The sequence below is a fragment of the Bombina bombina genome, chromosome 3 (genome assembly GCF_027579735.1).
Source record: "Bombina bombina isolate aBomBom1 chromosome 3, aBomBom1.pri, whole genome shotgun sequence".
In the NCBI taxonomy this organism is placed as follows: Eukaryota; Metazoa; Chordata; class Amphibia; order Anura; family Bombinatoridae; genus Bombina; species Bombina bombina.
In genome coordinates, this window is record NC_069501.1 from 200,983,081 (window position 1) to 201,001,980 (window position 18,900).

At 35.1% G+C, this 18,900-nt stretch overlaps 1 protein-coding gene across 1 annotated transcript in view; it reads left to right on the top strand.

Annotated features, from left to right (window-relative positions):
- The first annotated feature begins 16,081 nt into the window (after positions 1–16,081).
- GRPR (gastrin releasing peptide receptor) overlaps positions 16,082–18,900 on the top strand; it is a 253,459-nt gene continuing 250,640 nt past the window's right edge. Inside the window, exon 1 of the mRNA XM_053706083.1 lies at positions 16,082–16,827. Within this exon, the coding sequence (XP_053562058.1) occupies positions 16,418–16,827 (410 nt within the window). The 5' untranslated portion in view covers positions 16,082–16,417. The remainder of the gene's footprint in view (positions 16,828–18,900) is intronic.

Genomic DNA, 18,900 nt, shown 5'->3' on the forward strand with positions numbered 1-18,900 from the left:
CGTGACCTCAGAGCTCTCGTTAACTGTTTCGCAAAACAAAAAAGTGTCACAAAAGACAACAAAAATACATTACAAAGTACAGTTCCACACATAATAACACCATCTAATAAAAATTATTTAAAAAAAGATTGCAGACAAAAGTTATAAAGGCTCAAAGATATGAGATCTCAGGTGTTAGAAAAAAAGGCTGAAAAGGGCTTTAACATAGAGATACATACATAGATACATACATACATATTATATATATATATATATATATATATATATATATATATATATACATACAGTAAATATATGTCTATATATGTATACATTTTAGCCAATCAATGCTGACTCATAAATAACTCCATGAAGGACATGAATAAGGACATTTTGCCCGAATAAGGGCATTTAGTCCATTTATAGTTTGTACTTGCTCCTTTGTGAAGAAATAAAAGGCTAGATTACGAGTTGTGCGTTAGGCTGAAAAAGCAGCGTTAAGAGGTCCTAACGCTGCTTTTTCACTACAGCTGGTATTACGATTCTTGCAGGTTTAGGGGCACCGCACACTTATTTGGCCTTACCGCAAACCAACTTACGTAAACTTCATAAAGTCTTTTTTCTATGGGACTTCCAATAGCGCCGGTATTATGAGTCTGTCCTGGGAGGCCAAAAAGTGAGTGGTACACCCTCTACCTCCAAGATCCCTAAGTTTTATGGTACAACGCCGTAGCATAAAACTCATAACTAAAGTGCTAAAAAGTACACTAACACTCATAAACTACCTATTAACCCCTAAACCGAGGACTCCGGATGAAGAGGATGCTCTGCGTCGGATGTCTTGAAGATGGACCCGCTCCACGCCGGATGGATGAAGATAGAAGATGCCATCTGGATGAAGACTTCTGTCCATCTGGAGTACCTCTTCTACCCAGCTTGGATGAAGACTTCTGCCCATCTGAAGGACCACTTCTGCCCGGTTGGGGCTTTTTTTATTTTGGGGGGCTTTTTTATTTTGTTAGGGCGATTAGAGTAGGTGTAATTAATTTAAAAATCTTGTAATTATTTTATTATTTTCTGTAATTTAGTTTTTTTTTTTCATACTTTAGATAATTTTATTTAATTGTAATTAATTGTATTTAATTTATTTAATTTATTTAATTATAGTGTAGTGTTAGGTGTTAGTGTAACTTAGGTTAGGTTTTATTTTACAGGTAAATTTGTCTTTATTTTAACTAGGCAGTTATTAAATAGTTAATAACTATTTAATAACTATTCTACCTAGTTAAAATAAATAGAAAGTTGCCTGTAAAATAAAAATAAACCCTAAGATAGCTACAATGTAACTATTAGTTATATTGTAGCTAGCTTAGGGTTTATTTTATAGGTAAGTATTTAGTTTTAAATAGGAATTATTTAGTTAATTGTAGTAATTTTATTTAGATTTCTTGTAATTATATTTAAGTTAAGGGGGTTTAGGGTTAGGGTAAGACTTAAGTTTAGTGGTTATTAACTTTATTATAGTGGTGGCGACGTTGTGGGCGGCAGATTAGGGTTTAATAAATATAATGTAGGGTTCGGCGATGTTGGGGGCAGCAGATTAGGGGTTCATAACTATAATGTAGGTGGCGGCGGTGTCCGGAGTGGCAGATTAGGGGTTAATAATATAATGCAGGTGTCGGCAATGTCGAGGGCGGCAGATTAGGGGTTAATAAGTGTAAGATTAGAGGTGTTTAGACTCTGGGTTCATGTTAGGGTGTTAGGTGTAGACATAAAAAATATTTCCCCATAGGAATCAATGGGGCTGCGTTAAGAGCTAAACGCTGCTTTTTTCTATGGGCAAATCGTGCATGAACACGTTTTAGCAGCTCACCGCTAATGTAAGCAGCGCTGGTATTGAGGTGAGATGTGGAGCAAAATTTTGCTCTTCGCTCACTTTTTTGCGGTTAACGCCGGGTTTCTAAAAACCTGTAATACCAGCGCTGTCTGTAAGTGAGTGGTAAGCTTAAACTGCTCGTTAGCACCGCACCCCTCCTAACACAAAACTTGTAATCTAGGTGTAAGCTAGCTACAATATAACTAATAGTTTCATTGTAGCTAGCTTAGGGTTTATTTTTATTTTACAGGCAAGTTTGTATTTATTTTAACTAGGTAGAATAGTTACTAAATAGTTATTAACTATTTACTAACTATCTAGCTAAAATAAATACACATTTACCTGTAAAATAAAACCTAACCTAAGTTACACTAACACCACACTACAATTAAATAAATGACCTAAATTAAATACAATTAAATAAATTAAATACAATTAGCTAAAGTACAAAACCCCCCCCCACTAAATTACAGAAAATAATAAACAAATTACAAGCTATTTAAACTAATTACACCTAATCTAATAGCCCTATAAAAATAAAAAAAGCCCCCAAAAATAAAAAAATCCCCTAGCCTAAACTAAACTATCAATAGCCCTTAAAAGGGCCTTTGTGGGGCATTGCCCCAAAGTAATCAGCTCTTTTACCTGTAAAAAAAAAATACAAACACCCCCCAACAGTAAAACCCACCACCCACACAACAAACCCCCCAAATAAAAAGCTAACTAAAAAAACCTAAGCTCCTCATTGCCCTGAAAAGGGCATTTGGATGGGCATTGCCCTTAAAAGGGCAGTTAACTCTTTTGTGGCCCAAAGCCCTAACCTAAAAATAAAACGCACCCAATACACCCTTAAAAAAACCTAACACTAACCCCCTGAAGATCGACTTACTGTTCTGAAGACCGGACAACCATCCTCAAGAAAGCGGCAGAAGTCTTCATTCAACCGGGTCGAAGTCCTCAATGAAGCCGGGAGAAGTCTTCATCCAAGCCGAGCGAAGTGGTCCTCCAGATGGGCAGAAGTCTTCATCCAGACGACATCTTCTATCTTCATCCATCCGACACGGAGTGGCACAATCTTCAAGCCATCCGACGCGGAGCATCCTCTTCATCTTCTTCATATTCTGGAAGCATAGAATTTTATAACCATCTGTAGCTGTGAAAGAAAAAGAAAAGAAAAAAAGATACAATTTCATAGTATATACATTTAATATACAAAAACAAAGATCCCTTTAAGAAATAAATAATCCCTTTATAAGAAGTGGATATAAAAGATGGACTCCAGCCAACTTCCTGTCATCTTGATAAAGGCATCGGTACGATGCTGAAACGCGTAGATTTGAAGGAAGTTTGAGACTGTGGAATTGTGCTAACAAACAGCTGATACGAGTTCAGCTGAATCCCGGATAAAGAAAAGTTTTTTTACTACAGAGCGGCAGATTGGCACTGACAGCAGGAACTGCATTTGAAGAAGCTGACACGAATTCAGACTACTGAACTCTTTTGCACTTTCCAAGATACCCGGTTACGAATAAGGGGTAAGCTCAATACGGTAATAAACCTCAGATTGCACCTAAGTGGATAAAAGCAACTGATGAACGAACCAACACAGGTAAGAGCCCCCTAACACGTTAACTGTGCGGTTAGAAAGTTGCACAAACTAAGAGCCTTAACGCTTATTAAAAGTTTACAAAATTGGCGATACTTAAGAACAATATATTTAAAGCTACTAAAACAAGCTTTTAAGGCGTACACTAAAGCATTGTAGATTACAATAATTACCTATATACTGGATTGAAATTTGAATTCAATACTTGCAAGCTGATTGGCTATTCTATTGTCACGGACTGTTAGAGCTTATTAATGGCTGGAAAAGCCTTTTCCGTGTAAAGACACTTCATATAGATGAACATACACTGAACCTATTAAGGACATTCAATAGATTAAAAACCCTGGAATAATACAATAAGTATCTAACTCTAAACAAACAACTAAATTGTTGCAACTTTGCAGTAACATTTTTTGAGACTTGGATACAATTTGGAATATTCCAATATTATACATTTAGATAGTTGTGGCCACAACTTGAAATCTTTTAAACTGTATTTGTTTTTTAAACTGTATTTGATTTTAGGAATAAATATTTTCTCAATGCACTTATAATATAAAATAAAATAATTTTATATACTATATTAGGTGATTAAGTGTATATATACAATCTTAAATAATTTTTTAGATATTTATTTTTAGAAATACTGTGGGTATAAATACAATTATACTATATTGGATTATATTCTACCTTCAGCCCTGGAATTTATGTGCGCAATTCTCTACAACCTTTTCTAAATCCTCTTCATCCGGAGTCTTCTTACTGAATGACGGTTCCTTTAAGTGATATCAACCAAGATGACGTCCCTTAGATTCCGATTGGCTGATAGAATTCTATCAGCCAATCGGACTTAAGGTAGAAAAAATCCTATTGGCTGATGCAATCAGCCAATAGCATTGAGCTTGCATTCTATTGGCTGATTAGAACAGCCAATAGAATGCAAGCTCAATCCTATTGGCTGATTGGATCAGCCAATAGGATTGAACTTCAATCCTATTGGCTGATTGCATCAGCCAATAGGTGTTTTTCTACCTTAATTCCGATTTTTATTTTGATAGGGCTATTTGATTAGGTGTAATTATTTTAAAGATCTGTAATTTGTTTTTTATTTTCTTTAATTTAGTGTTTGTTTGTTTTTTGTACTTTAGCTAATTGTATTTAATTTATTTAATTGTATTTAATTTAGTTAATTTATTTAATTATAGTGTAGTGTAGGTGTTAGTGTAACTTAGGTTAGGTTTTATTTTTCTTTTGTATTTATTTTAGCTAGGTAGTTATTAAATAGTTAATAACTATTTAATAACTATTCTACCTAGTTAAAATAAATACAAACTTGCCTGTAAAATAAAAATAAACCCTAAGCTAGCTACAATGTAACTATTAGTTATATTGTAGCTAGCTTAGGGTTTATTTTACAGGTAAGTATTTAGTTTTATAGAGGAATAATTTAGTTATTAATATTAATTTTTATTTAGATTTATTGTAATTATATTTACATTAGGGGGTGTTAGGGTTAGACTTAGGTTTAGAGGTTAATACATTTAGTATAGTGGCGGCGACGTTGGGGGCGGCAGATTAGGGATTAATAAATGTAGGTAGGTGGCGGCGATGTTAGGGACGGCAGAATAGGGGTTAATAATATTTAACTAATGTTTGCGAGGCGGGAGTGCGGCGGTTTAGGGGTTAATATGTTTATTATAGTGGCGGCGATGTCCGGAGTGGTAGATTAGGGGTTAAAAAATATAATGTAGGTGGCAACGATGTCGGGAGCGGAAGATTAGGGGTTAATAAGTGTAAGATTAGGGGTGTTTAGACTTGGGGTTCATGTTAGGGTGTTAGGTGTAAACATAACTTTTATTTCCCCATAGGAATCAATGGGGCTGCGTTACTGAGATTTACTCTGCTTTTTGGCAGGTGTTAGACTTTTTCTCAGCCGTTGATTCCTATGGGGAAATCGTGCACGAGCACATACGACCAGCTCACCACTGACTTAAGCAGCGCTGGTATTGAAGTGCGGTAAGGAGCACAATTTTGCTCAACGCTCACTTCTTGCCTTTTAAGGCCGGGTTTAAAACCCGTAATACCAGCGCTGCAGGGAAGTGAGCGGTGAGAAAAACTGCTTGTTAGCACCGCACAGCCTCTAACACAAAACTCGCAATCTGGCCAAAAGTTATTTTACAAATTTCCAGTGGTGCTACCAGCTTGGATTTCTTGCTACGTGTATTGGGGAATGCAGTAAAACTTGGTGTGCTTACTAAGATTTGCTCATGTGCTGGATATATTGATTAATTTTTCATAAATAACTCCATGGGAGTAAGGACAAAGTTATTTATATGACACACATGAAGTAGCAGTGTCTAACTGTAAAAATACACTGAGATAAGAGGCGGCCTTTAACAGCTTAGAAATAATTTTATGAGCCTACACAGGTTTAGAATTTAAAATTGCATGCCCTATCTGAATCATGAAAGTTTAATTTGGATTTGACTGTCCGTTTAACCTTATAACTGTCCAGTAATCACGCTTCTACACTTTTAAGTTGCTCTGCTATATACTAAGTAAATTATGTATTTATTTTATTTTTTTGTAACAAGCAAAAGAAAGCTTACACTTGATAGCAAAATTCCTTTTTAGTTGTACCAGTGTAATTATGCACTGTGTGAAATACCATGTTGTGTGCAATTTGTTCAATTACATTTATTTTAAATAACAATATAATAATAACTTAGGGTCAGATTAAGTAAGTGCTAATTAACTCTCCCGCTCGGGCACTAAATCTGCTAGAAATAAGCTTTTTGCACTCGTCGTGTTGCGCTCGTATTATGAGTTGAAAGTAAAGTGTTTTCGCTTGCATGCTAACCCGACAAGTGCAAAAAGCCAAACTTAGAATATTGCATGCATATTCAACACCATAGATGTTAATGGAGAAAAAAAGAGGCAAAAAAACCCCACTCTCACACAAACCTGAATGCATTTTCTCAAGTGCGCTAACCCAACATGAAAATAAGAATATTCCACTTACCAATGCACTGCACATAACAGAATATGTTCTATTTATAAATACATACATATTTCTATATATATGTTATGGGGGATTTTTTGTACAATATATATATATATACCAATATATATTGGTATAGAACATTGGAATGTCAAATATTTACAATAAATATACACTATGCCACTTTATTAATAATGAATATTGCATAAATATGTTTTTACATGTTTTCATCTACTTAACTACAAAGGGCCCCAATGCACTGATATACATTATATGTCTATATATGTGTACATATGTATTAATGTGTCTATGTGTATATATGCCTGTAAAAACATATGTACACATATAAATACATAAATACATATGTACACACATATAAACACACATATACAGTGGGGCAAAAAAGTATTTAGTCAGCCACCAATTGTGCAAGTTCTCCCACTTAAGAAGATGAGAGAGGCCTGTAATTTCCATCGTAGGTATACCTCAACTATGAGAGACAAAATGTGGAAACAAATCCAGACAATCACATTGTCTGATTTGGAAAGAATTTATTTGCATATTATGGTGGAAAATAAGTATTTGGTCATCTACAAACAAGAAAGATTTCTGTCTCTCACAGACCTGTATCTTCTTCTTTAAGAGGCTCCTCTGTCCTCCACTCATTACCTGTATTAATGGCACCTATTTGAACTTGTTATCAGTATAAAAGACACCTGTCCACAACCTCAAACAGTCACACTCCAAACTCCACTATAGTGAAGACCAAAGAGCTGTCGAAGGACACCAGAAACAAAATTGTAGACCTGCACCAGGCTGGGAAGACTGAATCTGTAATAGGCAAGTAGCTTGGTGTGAAGAAATCAACTGTGGGAGCAATAATTAGAAAATGGAAGACATACAAGACCACTGATAATCTCCCTCAATCTGGGGCTCCACGCAAAATCTCACCCCGTGAGGTCGAAATGATCACAAGAACGGTGAGCAAACATCTCAGAACCACACGGGGGGACCTAGTGAATGACCTGCAGAGAGCTGGGACCAGCATAACAAAGGCTACCATCAGTAACACACTACACCGCCAGGGACTCAGATCCTGCAGTGCCAGACGTGTCCCCCTGCTTAAGCCAGTACATGTCCGGGCCCGTCTGAAGTATGCTAGAGAGCATTTGGATGATCCAGAAGCAGATTGGGAGAATGTCATATGGTCAGATGAAACCAAAGTAGAACTGTTTGGTAGAAACACATCTCGTCGTGTTTGGAGGAGAGAGAATGCTGAGTTGCAACCAAAGAACACCATACCTACTGTGAAGCATGGGGGTGGCAACATCATGCTTTGGGGCTGTTTCTCTGCAAAGGGAACAGGACGACTGACCCATGTACATGAAAGAATGAATGGGGCCATGTATTGTGAGATTTTGAGTGCAAACGTCCTTCCATCAGCAAGGGCACTGAAGATGAAACGTGGCTGGGTCTTTCAACATGACAATGATCCCAAACACACCACCCGGGCAACGAAGGAGTGGCTTCGTAAGAAGCATTTCAAGGTCCTGGAGTGGCCTAGCCAGTCTCCAGATCTCAACCCCATAGAAATCCTTTGGAGGGAGTTGAAAGTCCGTGTTGCCCAGCGACAGCCCCAAAACATCACTGCTCTAGAGGAGATCTGCATGCAGGAATGGGCCAACATACCAGCAACAGTGTGTGACAACCTTGTGAAGACTTACAGAAAACGTTTGACCTCTGTCATTGCCAACAAAGGATATATATAATTCCACCATAATTTGCAAATAAATTCTTTCCAAATCAGACAATGGGATTGTCTGGATTTGTTTCCACATTTTGTCTCTCATAGTTGAGGTATACCTATGATGAAAATTACAGGCCTCTCTCATCTTCTTAAGTGGGAGAACTTGCACAATTGGTGGCTGACTAAATACTTTTTTGCCCCACTGTATATATATATATATATATATATATATACATATAAAGTTTTAGATATGTATATGTTAAAGCCCTTTTTTTCCTAACACCTGTCCTCTCATATATTTGCGCCTTTATAACTTTTGTGTGCAATATCTTTTTAAAATAATTTTTATTAGATGGTGTTATTATGAGTGTAACTGTACTTTGTAAAGTATTTTTTATGTGTTTTGTGCAACCTCAGCACTGAAGTCGCAGTAAGCATTCTAGTGTAAATTGTAATTGCTCTCAAGTGATCATGTTTACCTTCAACTTGTGATAACAGCGGTAAGCCCTACGATCGTAAACACCCGCGATATACACCTTATTGCTTGGGTACAAGCGTTTGCACTGCACTCGAAATTTGGCCCTTCATTTTTAAGAAAATAGTTTTTGTATTACTGTATAAGACTTAAATTGAATTATAGTATAAGTTAAAAAAACTAAACAGAAACAAATCAAACAAACAAAAAACTAGCTGTATTATTTTTTTTAAAAATAATTACTTTACAAAATGATAAAGGGACATAAAACCCAATTTCTTTTTTCAGGATTCAGACAGAGAAAACTGTTTCAAACAACTTTCCAATTTACTTCTATTTTTAAATTTGCTTCATTCTCTTGTAGTGTGGGTGTGCTGTATATACTTTACATTCATACAGAAAAAGTCTGTAAGTGAAACTGACCCTTTAAAGTGGAAGCCTTAATCTTAATTTGTGCTATCAGTTAAATGACCATCTGATCCCAAAAAAGCAGTGTCTCTGATATGACCCAGATTAGAGCAGCTGCATCAGTACTACCAGCATTGCCTTTCTGATTGTCGCTTCCACCACAAATGTCCTCAAGTGCCACAATCCCCAGGAACCCTGCGTTCACAGCTCTCCCATAACCAAGAAAGTAGGGCAGCATCAGAGTAGAATAGAGGAAGAGCAGGTAATTATGTTGGTCCTACTCTGATAAAGCAGCAACAATTAGCCTTACTCGAAGACCTTGAATTTAAATTAAAGGGACATAATACTCATATGCTAAATCACTTGAAACTGATGCAGTTTAACTGTAAAAAGCTGACAGGAAAATATCACCTGAGCATCTCTATGTAAAAAAGGAAGATATTTTACCTTATAATTTCCTTGGCTCAGCAGAGTAAGTTCTGTGTAAAAAAAAATATACTTCAGCTGTTGCTCAGCTGCAGGTAAAAAAAAAATGAAGAAATGATCAGCAGCCAATCAGCATCAACAGTGCTGAGGTCATGAACTATTTTACTGTGATCTCATGAGATTTCACTTAACTCTCATGAGATTTCATAGTAAACTTCCTTAAACTGAATAGGGAAATAAGATGAGTGTGCACGTAAGCTCACTCCCTTAGCTGTCCTGGGACAGACATACTGATTTGCTGCTTAGAAGTCCTTTACAATGGGATGTGGCTACTGAGGATTTTTTGAGGTAAAATGTCTTTCTTTTTTACATAGAGATGTTCAGGTGATATTTTCTAGTCAGCTTTTTACAGCTATGCTGCATCATTTTCAAGTGTTTCAACATTTGGGTATCATGGCCCTTTAAGAGGAACTGGACTGTGTCTGTTGACAAAAAGGAGGAGTAAAAAAAACATCTACTTTTTCTTCACCATTTATTATTAGTACATCTCATTCTATGCCAAGCAGGTCCACCACTCTGATTTACAATTTATACTGTATACTAATGCTACAACCATCATCAATGGTATTGAAATGCTTGAGAAAAGCAGCATTAGCTTCTCAAGGTCATGGAAGATTGCAGTTGGTTTACAGTGCTGTCATAAGGTTTAGTAGCATTTTGTCAGTGTTGGTTCTGGACACTGGCAGGAAAACCCCCAGCACAACAGCACCCACCACTATCAATAAGACTAGTAGCTAATGGAGGGGAGGCTTTGCAGATTCAACATCTAGGTTTCAGAGGGAACTGGTGCAGCTGGGACATCACCAAGAGCTCAAAACTGAACAGTTTAGGGCTTACTTTTTAAGGCGCATGATGATGCAGCAAGCAAATAAGGGGAAACCAATAAGTGGGCAGCTGATCACTACTGGGGGTGATTCCTTTTCTTTGATAGAAGGGGAGCCCTTCAGGCAGCTATTAGAGTAATTTGCTTCCTAGTACCACCTGTCCTCTTGAGCAAGAATCTAATGCTGCCATTGTGATAAATATATGAAACATTGTTAAAGGAATAGCTCTTCAAGGTTGCTGGGAAAAGCATGGGCTTTTCATATAACCTATGGAGTGCCACTTTTCATTCATTTGAACAATCTATCTTCAGTCACGTGATGTCTCATGTAATACCAGGAGGCTGTCGAAGATCACAAAAATGTTAAGTGGCTGGATCAGATGCAAATTCATATATCCTCCTTGTTATTATAGGTAGTTGAATCTACAGTAATCTTTTTTTATATGAATGCATATAAGGTAATGAGCGGATGAAATAATGATAGAGATCTTGTGATTTTGACTGTGGACCATTTTTTTATTATATATAGATATTTTGTGACATTGGTACATTGCATGAAATATTATATATGATTTTGTTTTTATTGTCGTCCTGTATATTGTGTAGAATATTATACAGGATATTGCTTTTAAGAACAGATTGTTTATCTGTTACTATGACAACTGGCATATAATGACATATATATATATATATATATATATATATATATATATATATAAAATAATGAAGAGTGCACTCGCCAGGACTTTTCAGAATTTTAATTCCAATATCTGAACGTTTTCGGGGGATTTGCCCCTTCTTCAGACATACAAAATAACAATATGAGCAAACCCTCACCAGACACCCTTAAGTAGGTAGGTCAGCCAATCACTAGTTCTCCAGGTGGGGTGCCACCCACACAGTGAGGACACTCCCCTAGCAACAAATGAGGCTGGCCAAGAAACAAACAGTGCATAAACCATACAGATAAACATATATACAGCAGGACATAAAGTTGGATAACACATAGTATGCATAATAAACATATGTGTCATACCTCATCATAATACAAAATATGACAAGTTCTATAGTATAGTGGTAAGCAAAAAATAAACATAAAAATAGAAAATGAGCATAAACCGGAGTAACTGTATGAGCCAAGCTAGCTAGACAAACAGTATGTATTGCATAGTAGTTGAGCGTGTAGATGTTAGCAGTTTTGCAAGGATCAAGTGTTATCGTGTATAGCAGAGAGAGAGCACAGGGGGTAATGCAACATATTTCATGAAGCCTTAACAATCAAACGGCAACCAAGGGAACTATCACCGCAGGCTAAGCTGTACTTGCAACATCAAGTATCATAAGAAGCGAGACGGCCAGTATTTATACATCAAAGATACATTAGTTACAACTAAGCGAACTTTGGCAGAGATCAAGTATAGTGCACTACATGTCAGTTTAAAGGATTACCACAGTAAACACGTACCAGAAATCAGGTGGCAGCCTAAGGGGTCTTGCATATTACAGAAAAACCGTTAATGTCAGACATTTGAATAGGAGCTCAAAACAGTCCGGTCACTATGGCAACCAGTATAAACAAATTCCTCCTCCTAGTACAAGTGTTTGCGCGCGTGTCAGCAATACATTAGGAGACCGGGGCCAAAGTTAAAAAAGGTTGCAGTCAAATGTCTATTACTCATCAGACCATGTTACCGGTGTAAAACTATATGTGTACAAAAGAAACCTAAGACAGTAACACTAAAACAAGTCCCTGTCAGCAATGACAAACATTCTGGATCCGGATCCACTAACCATACAGGGACCGTTGTCTAACATAAAGGATTAGCTAATGAAAGCGGTATATATATATCTATATATATATATAAAGCACTGGTGTAACAAATCATGCCTGAGGGAACAGCCAGAATATGCTGAGAAACGTGTTGCAGATTTGCATTTGTTATTATTTTGATATAATAAAAAAAAATACTTTCAATACTCTTGGTATCATGTACCTACTAATCTGAGGGGAAAATTATGGAGTATCAGACTTCAGTTCACTGGAAATGATGAACACCTTTCTGCTTTACTCACACTGAATGACAGTGCCTACAAAACTGTGAGAGAATTTACCTTACAAAACAGTCAAGACAAATCATGTTTCAGTGTGAACATACTGAAGCACATTTAAAAGGACAAAGGCTTGTGTACCTTAGCCGTATTGCCACAGGATACTCAGTGTAGTCTATAAACAAACAAGCTTAATGACTCGACTTACTTTCAGTGCAAGGAGTCGCTCTGTTAGACTGTATACCTCCTTGTTCCTTCAGTACTCTATGCCACATCTGCGATCTAATTTCCTTGATGGCAAGTTGTATGCATAGTCAACTCTGGTCACGTGGTATGCTGGCACCAATCCAAGACAGGCAGTGTGGTACCAGTAATACCAGTGTTCTGTCGAGAACTCCAATTCCTTGAAAACTCCAATCTGATATCACTTCTGGTAAGTCTTCTATTTTCACTATCTGTTTTGCCTGTAAAACCTTGGGAATTAGAATTTAATTGATAACTTTTAGTCTATATTATGGTATATTCCAGATTATTAATGATTAATAGGAAAGCAGAGTACCTCCTTTTATGATACCCATCACTGGTGGGGAACAATTTTTTTTTTTGTGTTGAAGCATTTGAAAACATTTATTTTAAGTTAAATAATGAATCAAAATAATATCTGCTATTATTATCACTTAATTAACAATGTATAATGCAAAATTGCTGAAAACATACAGATAACAACATATACCAGACATAATCAACTGTAATTATTAACTAGTCGTTAATAGTGATTTTTTAAAGAAGGTTAGGCAGAAGACATCTCTTTATAGCCCTCTTTATGTTGTTATTTGAAAGGTGTGTCTTCTACCTCTCACATATCCTAACACATTTGGTTATTTAACAGATATCACTAGACAATAAAATACATTAGCAGTTAATAACAAGCTTTTCAACTCTTTCTCTAATGTTAAACTGCTCTCTAATTTTCAACTGCATCTCTGTAGCTCAACTCTCTTTGCTCATAACCTCGCCCCCCCCACTCCCAATCAGACACCGAAAAGGTGCACAGACTTCTCCTGCCTCCTTTTACAAGTGTCCACCTTCCCAGCATGATGGGGACTGCAGCTCTCCGGCTGCAGAGCTGATAACAGCTGCAAATAATGCCTGCCATTGCATTGTAAGGAACATAAAATAATACCAGCACAAGTGTTGCACATATAATAAAGAAATGAAATAAGTAAACAATCATGATAAAAAAGCCATCCCTTCAAAAAGTTCTGTGGGCAAAGGGACAGTGTGTTAAAAAACTGGATAATCACCCTTATCTATCATCTATCTATCTATTCATCTATCTATCTATTTATCTATCATCTATCAATTTATCCAGGGGTCAAGTCGAATGGTAATGCATGGGAACAGAGTTCCTGAACTATTTTTGCAGGTGGAACTAAGTTCCCTCTGGAAAGAGAACAAAAAAAGTGTTAGTAAACACTGCTGCTGCTGGTGGAAGGAGCTGAAGCAGTCTGGTTAGAGGGATAGTGAGATCCTTTAGTAATGGACAGTAATACTTTAGAATATACACTAAATACAAGCCTATAAGCGATCTTGCTGTGTGATCACCCCACACTGTGTGGAACACATGGTGCATACATTTCTGTTGGGCTTGCTCTGGGGTTATTTAGCTCCTCTGAGCAGAAACAGGACTATTGCACCTTAATTGGGACCCTGTGACAGAGGAAGAGTCTCCAGCCCAAAGGCAACCATTCAACACTTCAGTGGATTTCATTTGCTTTCATTAACCAAAGTGTATAGATTATAAACATATAAATACAGTGTGTGTGTGTAAGGGTGTGTGTATAAAACAATATTAATTGTTTGGGGGTGGAAGTCTTCGTAAGTTCCCACACTTTTTTTTGTAGGACTTGACCCCTGTATTATCTATCTACCATCTATCTATCCATCCATCATCGAATCGGTCTATCTATCCACTCTAAGTAATTTCTCTCATTGAGGCACATTACGGCTATTTTTTAAATCATTCCACTCAAAATTTAATTTGTTCCTAAGCTCATGGGACTGAGTAAAATTCTACATTTAGAGTACATTTTTGATCATTATGGCTGAGGACAATTTGTCCAGTGGAAACCACACTGAAATGCTTATGTGGATTGATTTCAAATATCATAATCTCCCTTAGGCTTTACAGATTGTTAATAGCATAAGAAATTATCTATAGCCCACAAGGAGTCTGAGTTGCTATCTCAGAGTACAGTGCTTTATACATTTTTGTAAAATGACATTTTTAGAATACTTTGTGAGTAACTGTTATGAACTGATTGCTTCTTATACAAATAAATGATATTACAAGTATAATTTATCAAAAGAGCTATTCAAAACTACAACTGGGAGCTTTGGCGAGTGTATCATAATGGGTTTAACTTAAAATGACATTAGAGACAACATTCTACATTGAAAATATTAATGAGAAACAATTAATCATGCTGGTATACATTTAGCATCAAAAAGGTTAAGAAAAGTTTAGAAAAAAATTAATTTAAATATGAATACAATTTGCAATATTTACATGGTTGTGTAGAGCTTATATGTATTGTTAAGAGGGACATTGCAATGTGTAACTGGGACAAGCCGCAACAATCTTAAAGGGACACTACTGTCAACATTAAATGTTCTTGATTCAGATAGAGCATACAGATTTATTAAATAAACTTTCCAATTTACTACCATTATCAAAAATATTTTATTAAGCATTTTTCCATAGGCACCCGCTCCAGCTGAGTATGTGCAAGAATTCACAGTACATGCATATTTTTATTTGCTGATGGCTGTCATGTGATACAGGGTGCAGGGAAAATGGGAGTACATTTTACATTTATTAATAAAAAATCTACTGATCATTGGAAATCCAGACAAATGCTATTGTGTTTTTTTTTTTATTATTATGCATCTGTGCTTATGCAATTTGGTCCTTTAACTATTAAAAGTGCAAAATGTCCTAATTTAGTAAAGAAACTAAAATATATATTAAATAATACTATTTTGTGTTGATACATCTCTTTACAAGGATATTATATTAAAAATGCATACAACAACTGTATGGAAAGCAGCAATTACATTAAAGATGTTTACATTTGATATTGAAATAAATATAAAATGCATAACCAAATGTACATTACAGCTATGTTTTCTTTCAGTGACAAAATTCCACCATCCTGAAAACAAATTTAAGCACATACAAATAACCATTTAAAAAAAAAAACTGCAAACATTTTACAATCTGTTTTGAGCTTTACAAGTAGATACTTTAATGTACACTTTAGTTAAAACTATAGACTTCCTGTGCTGCTATCACTGCCTTCTAAACATCATATTTCAAATTCTGTAATAGCCCTACAGAACATTTCCTAGAATTAGCAAGAAAAAGGAAGCGTTTTGTTTAAATCCCCGTATAACTAGTTATGCAGTCTGCCAGTAGATGGCTTCACGAGCATTTTCCAGCACAAGTCTCAGGCTGCAGCACATTAGCCCTTCCTTTGCTTCCTAGGCTTTAGCTATTGTAGTGCAGCGTGCACAGGTGGACAAATGACATTGTGCAGATTCTGCCTACAAGATCAGAAGCTTCCAAATATCTTCTCATTTTCTTCCATTTAAACCACGGATGCTCCATAAGTATCTCAGCCCTGGAAATTATGGAATATACCCTCCAGGAAATCTATTTCATTTAAATGGAACTTAGACTTCACATCATATGTGAGTTTTCTTTATAATTAATTTTTTCAAATATAGATATATATATTTTTATAAGAATATAGGGAAAGGGAGAAAACAGCAAACAAAGAAAATTGGCAACAAAATGTGCTGAAAAGGAGTAAACAATGTGAAAAGGAACTGAAACAAAGTATATTTATTTCTGAAGAAAAATAAATCACATTTTTATTTAATTTACTGAATTCATAGTTGCACAATGAGTCTTGAAAACTGTTTCCACCTTAAATTTGAATCTGATAATCTCTACAATGCATGTTTGAATCAAAGCTCTAACAATTCTGGGTTCACTGATGACTTCTACCCTGAACTCAATTATGTCATTGCACCCTTGTATGGGATCATCATACTGATTGGACTCATTGGAAATATAACTTTAATTAAAATTTTCTGCACGGTTAAATCCATGAGGAACGTCCCCAACCTGTTCATCTCAAGCTTAGCTTTAGGAGATCTGCTACTTTTGGTGACCTGTGCTCCAGTAGATGCCAGCAGGTTTATTGCAGACCAGTGGCTATTTGGAAGGGTGGGATGTAAACTTATTCCTTTCATCCAGCTCACCTCTGTAGGGGTTTCCGTGTTTACCCTCACAGCACTTTCAGCAGACAGGTGAGTTTCTATATACAGCTGCTCTAGGAAGTTCTGCAGCATCTGTTAAAGCTATTTGCTAAACAGAGCAATAGGCAAATTTAAAAAAACAACAACTAATAATAATTATATATATATATATATATATATATATATATATATATATATATATATATATATATTAGTAATGGAATTAAGTGGTTTTAAATATTGCAGAATTACTGTGTTTCTGTATTACCTCTGCAAGGCTTGTGTTTTTGAACTGTTTACATTGCAACTTGTCCTCTAAACAGCCATTTAATTAATTTAATTTAAATTACTTGACTAACAAAGAGAAAATAACTAGCAACTGTCTGCAGGTCAAAAGGCAGAATAATTCAGTAAATCATTACCACAAATTAAATATTAAATATTACAATATATTTCACTTGATATATATATATTTACAGAATAACATGAATGCCCAAAATAACATATAACTTACCTTTCATTATTGCTGTTAAATGTACTATACAATAAGTATTTATATTTATATTGTGAAATAACAGTAATAAACAAAATGTAATTTCAATTGTTTTCAAAATCTTAAATTAATATATGTAATGCAAAAAAATTTTTAGTTTATATTGCCAATAATTAAATATTAACATTTTAAGTATAAAGCATATATTCATTTTCTTATATAATTCCAGAATTTGGTTGTATTTATGTATTTTACTTTTGCATTTTAAATGTCATATGAATATAGAAATAGTAAGGGAATATTTATTCATTTTTAATATTGCACTATATATATATATATATATATATATATATATATATATATATATATATATATATGTATATATATATATATATATATATATATATATAATACATAGGGCTAGAATACAAGTGGCATGTTAATTGCGCCCACGCTAGCTTACGCTTATATTACAATTTTAAAGTAAACGTGACCGCACAAGCGCAAACTATATGTGTGATTATTGGGTTAGTGTGACAAGACCTGGGTAAAGAGTTAGGGCTAAATAAAATGCTGCACCAAGCACAACATAAATAAAAAATAAAAATAAAGTGTTACTAATATAAACTATCTGATATAAATTAATCACATAAATATTAAAATTAAAAAGTTATAATGGTTAAAATATATGATATATGATAAGGTATTTGAATAGAAAGGGTTATAAAGTATATATCATATATGTATATGTCTAAATTGTGTATGTATGCGTATACTGTATGCATACGTTTATATGTGAATGCATGTGTATATATGTGTATATGTGTTAAACGTTTAATTCTGGTGCTGTTTTCCCACAAGTGAAATCTCTAAATAGTGCACCACTTGTAATCTGGCACATATTTGAAAACACGTTTGCATAATATTATGTAGTACACCAGGATAAATTGTTTAAAAAGACTTTCCCAGTTCCAATATACGTTGTCTGATCTGCTTTTACAGCATTTCAAGCAAAAACTTTTTGCACAGTTAGCTGATACACTTTCACATAGGTTACAGATTATTATTATTATTACCTATTATTACCTATTCCTTCTAATGATTTGATCATATGTTTTACTCTGCTACGAGTATTAAAAGCTACAAAAAGCTAAAGAGATTCTTGGCTGCTCTTACTAGTGTGAGTTTAACATTTCAAACTTATTTTTTTTAAAAAATTGTTTTATAACTTTCATCCTATAACTCCATTCTTTAGCAAGTATGGGGTAAGACTGATAACTTTCAGAATGCACATTTAAGGCCAGATAACAAGTGATGCGTGAGCGATATCAGATTTATCGCAGCTGTTTGCGCATGTCATATGTAGTGCACAGATAACAAGTTTAAAGTAAATGCAATCGCATGAGTGCAATTTAATTTAATGCGCGTTGGGGTAGCACAACCTCAGTGCTTTCGTAAACACATAAAAAATACATATAATAGCACAGTTATACAAATATATGAGGTCTCATGTGTTAGGGGAAAAAAAGGCAGGCAAAGGGTTTTAACGCAGAGATACATGCATTTGCTTGTCTAAATATATATATTTATGTTTATATGTGTGTACATTTGTATCTATGTATGTATATGTG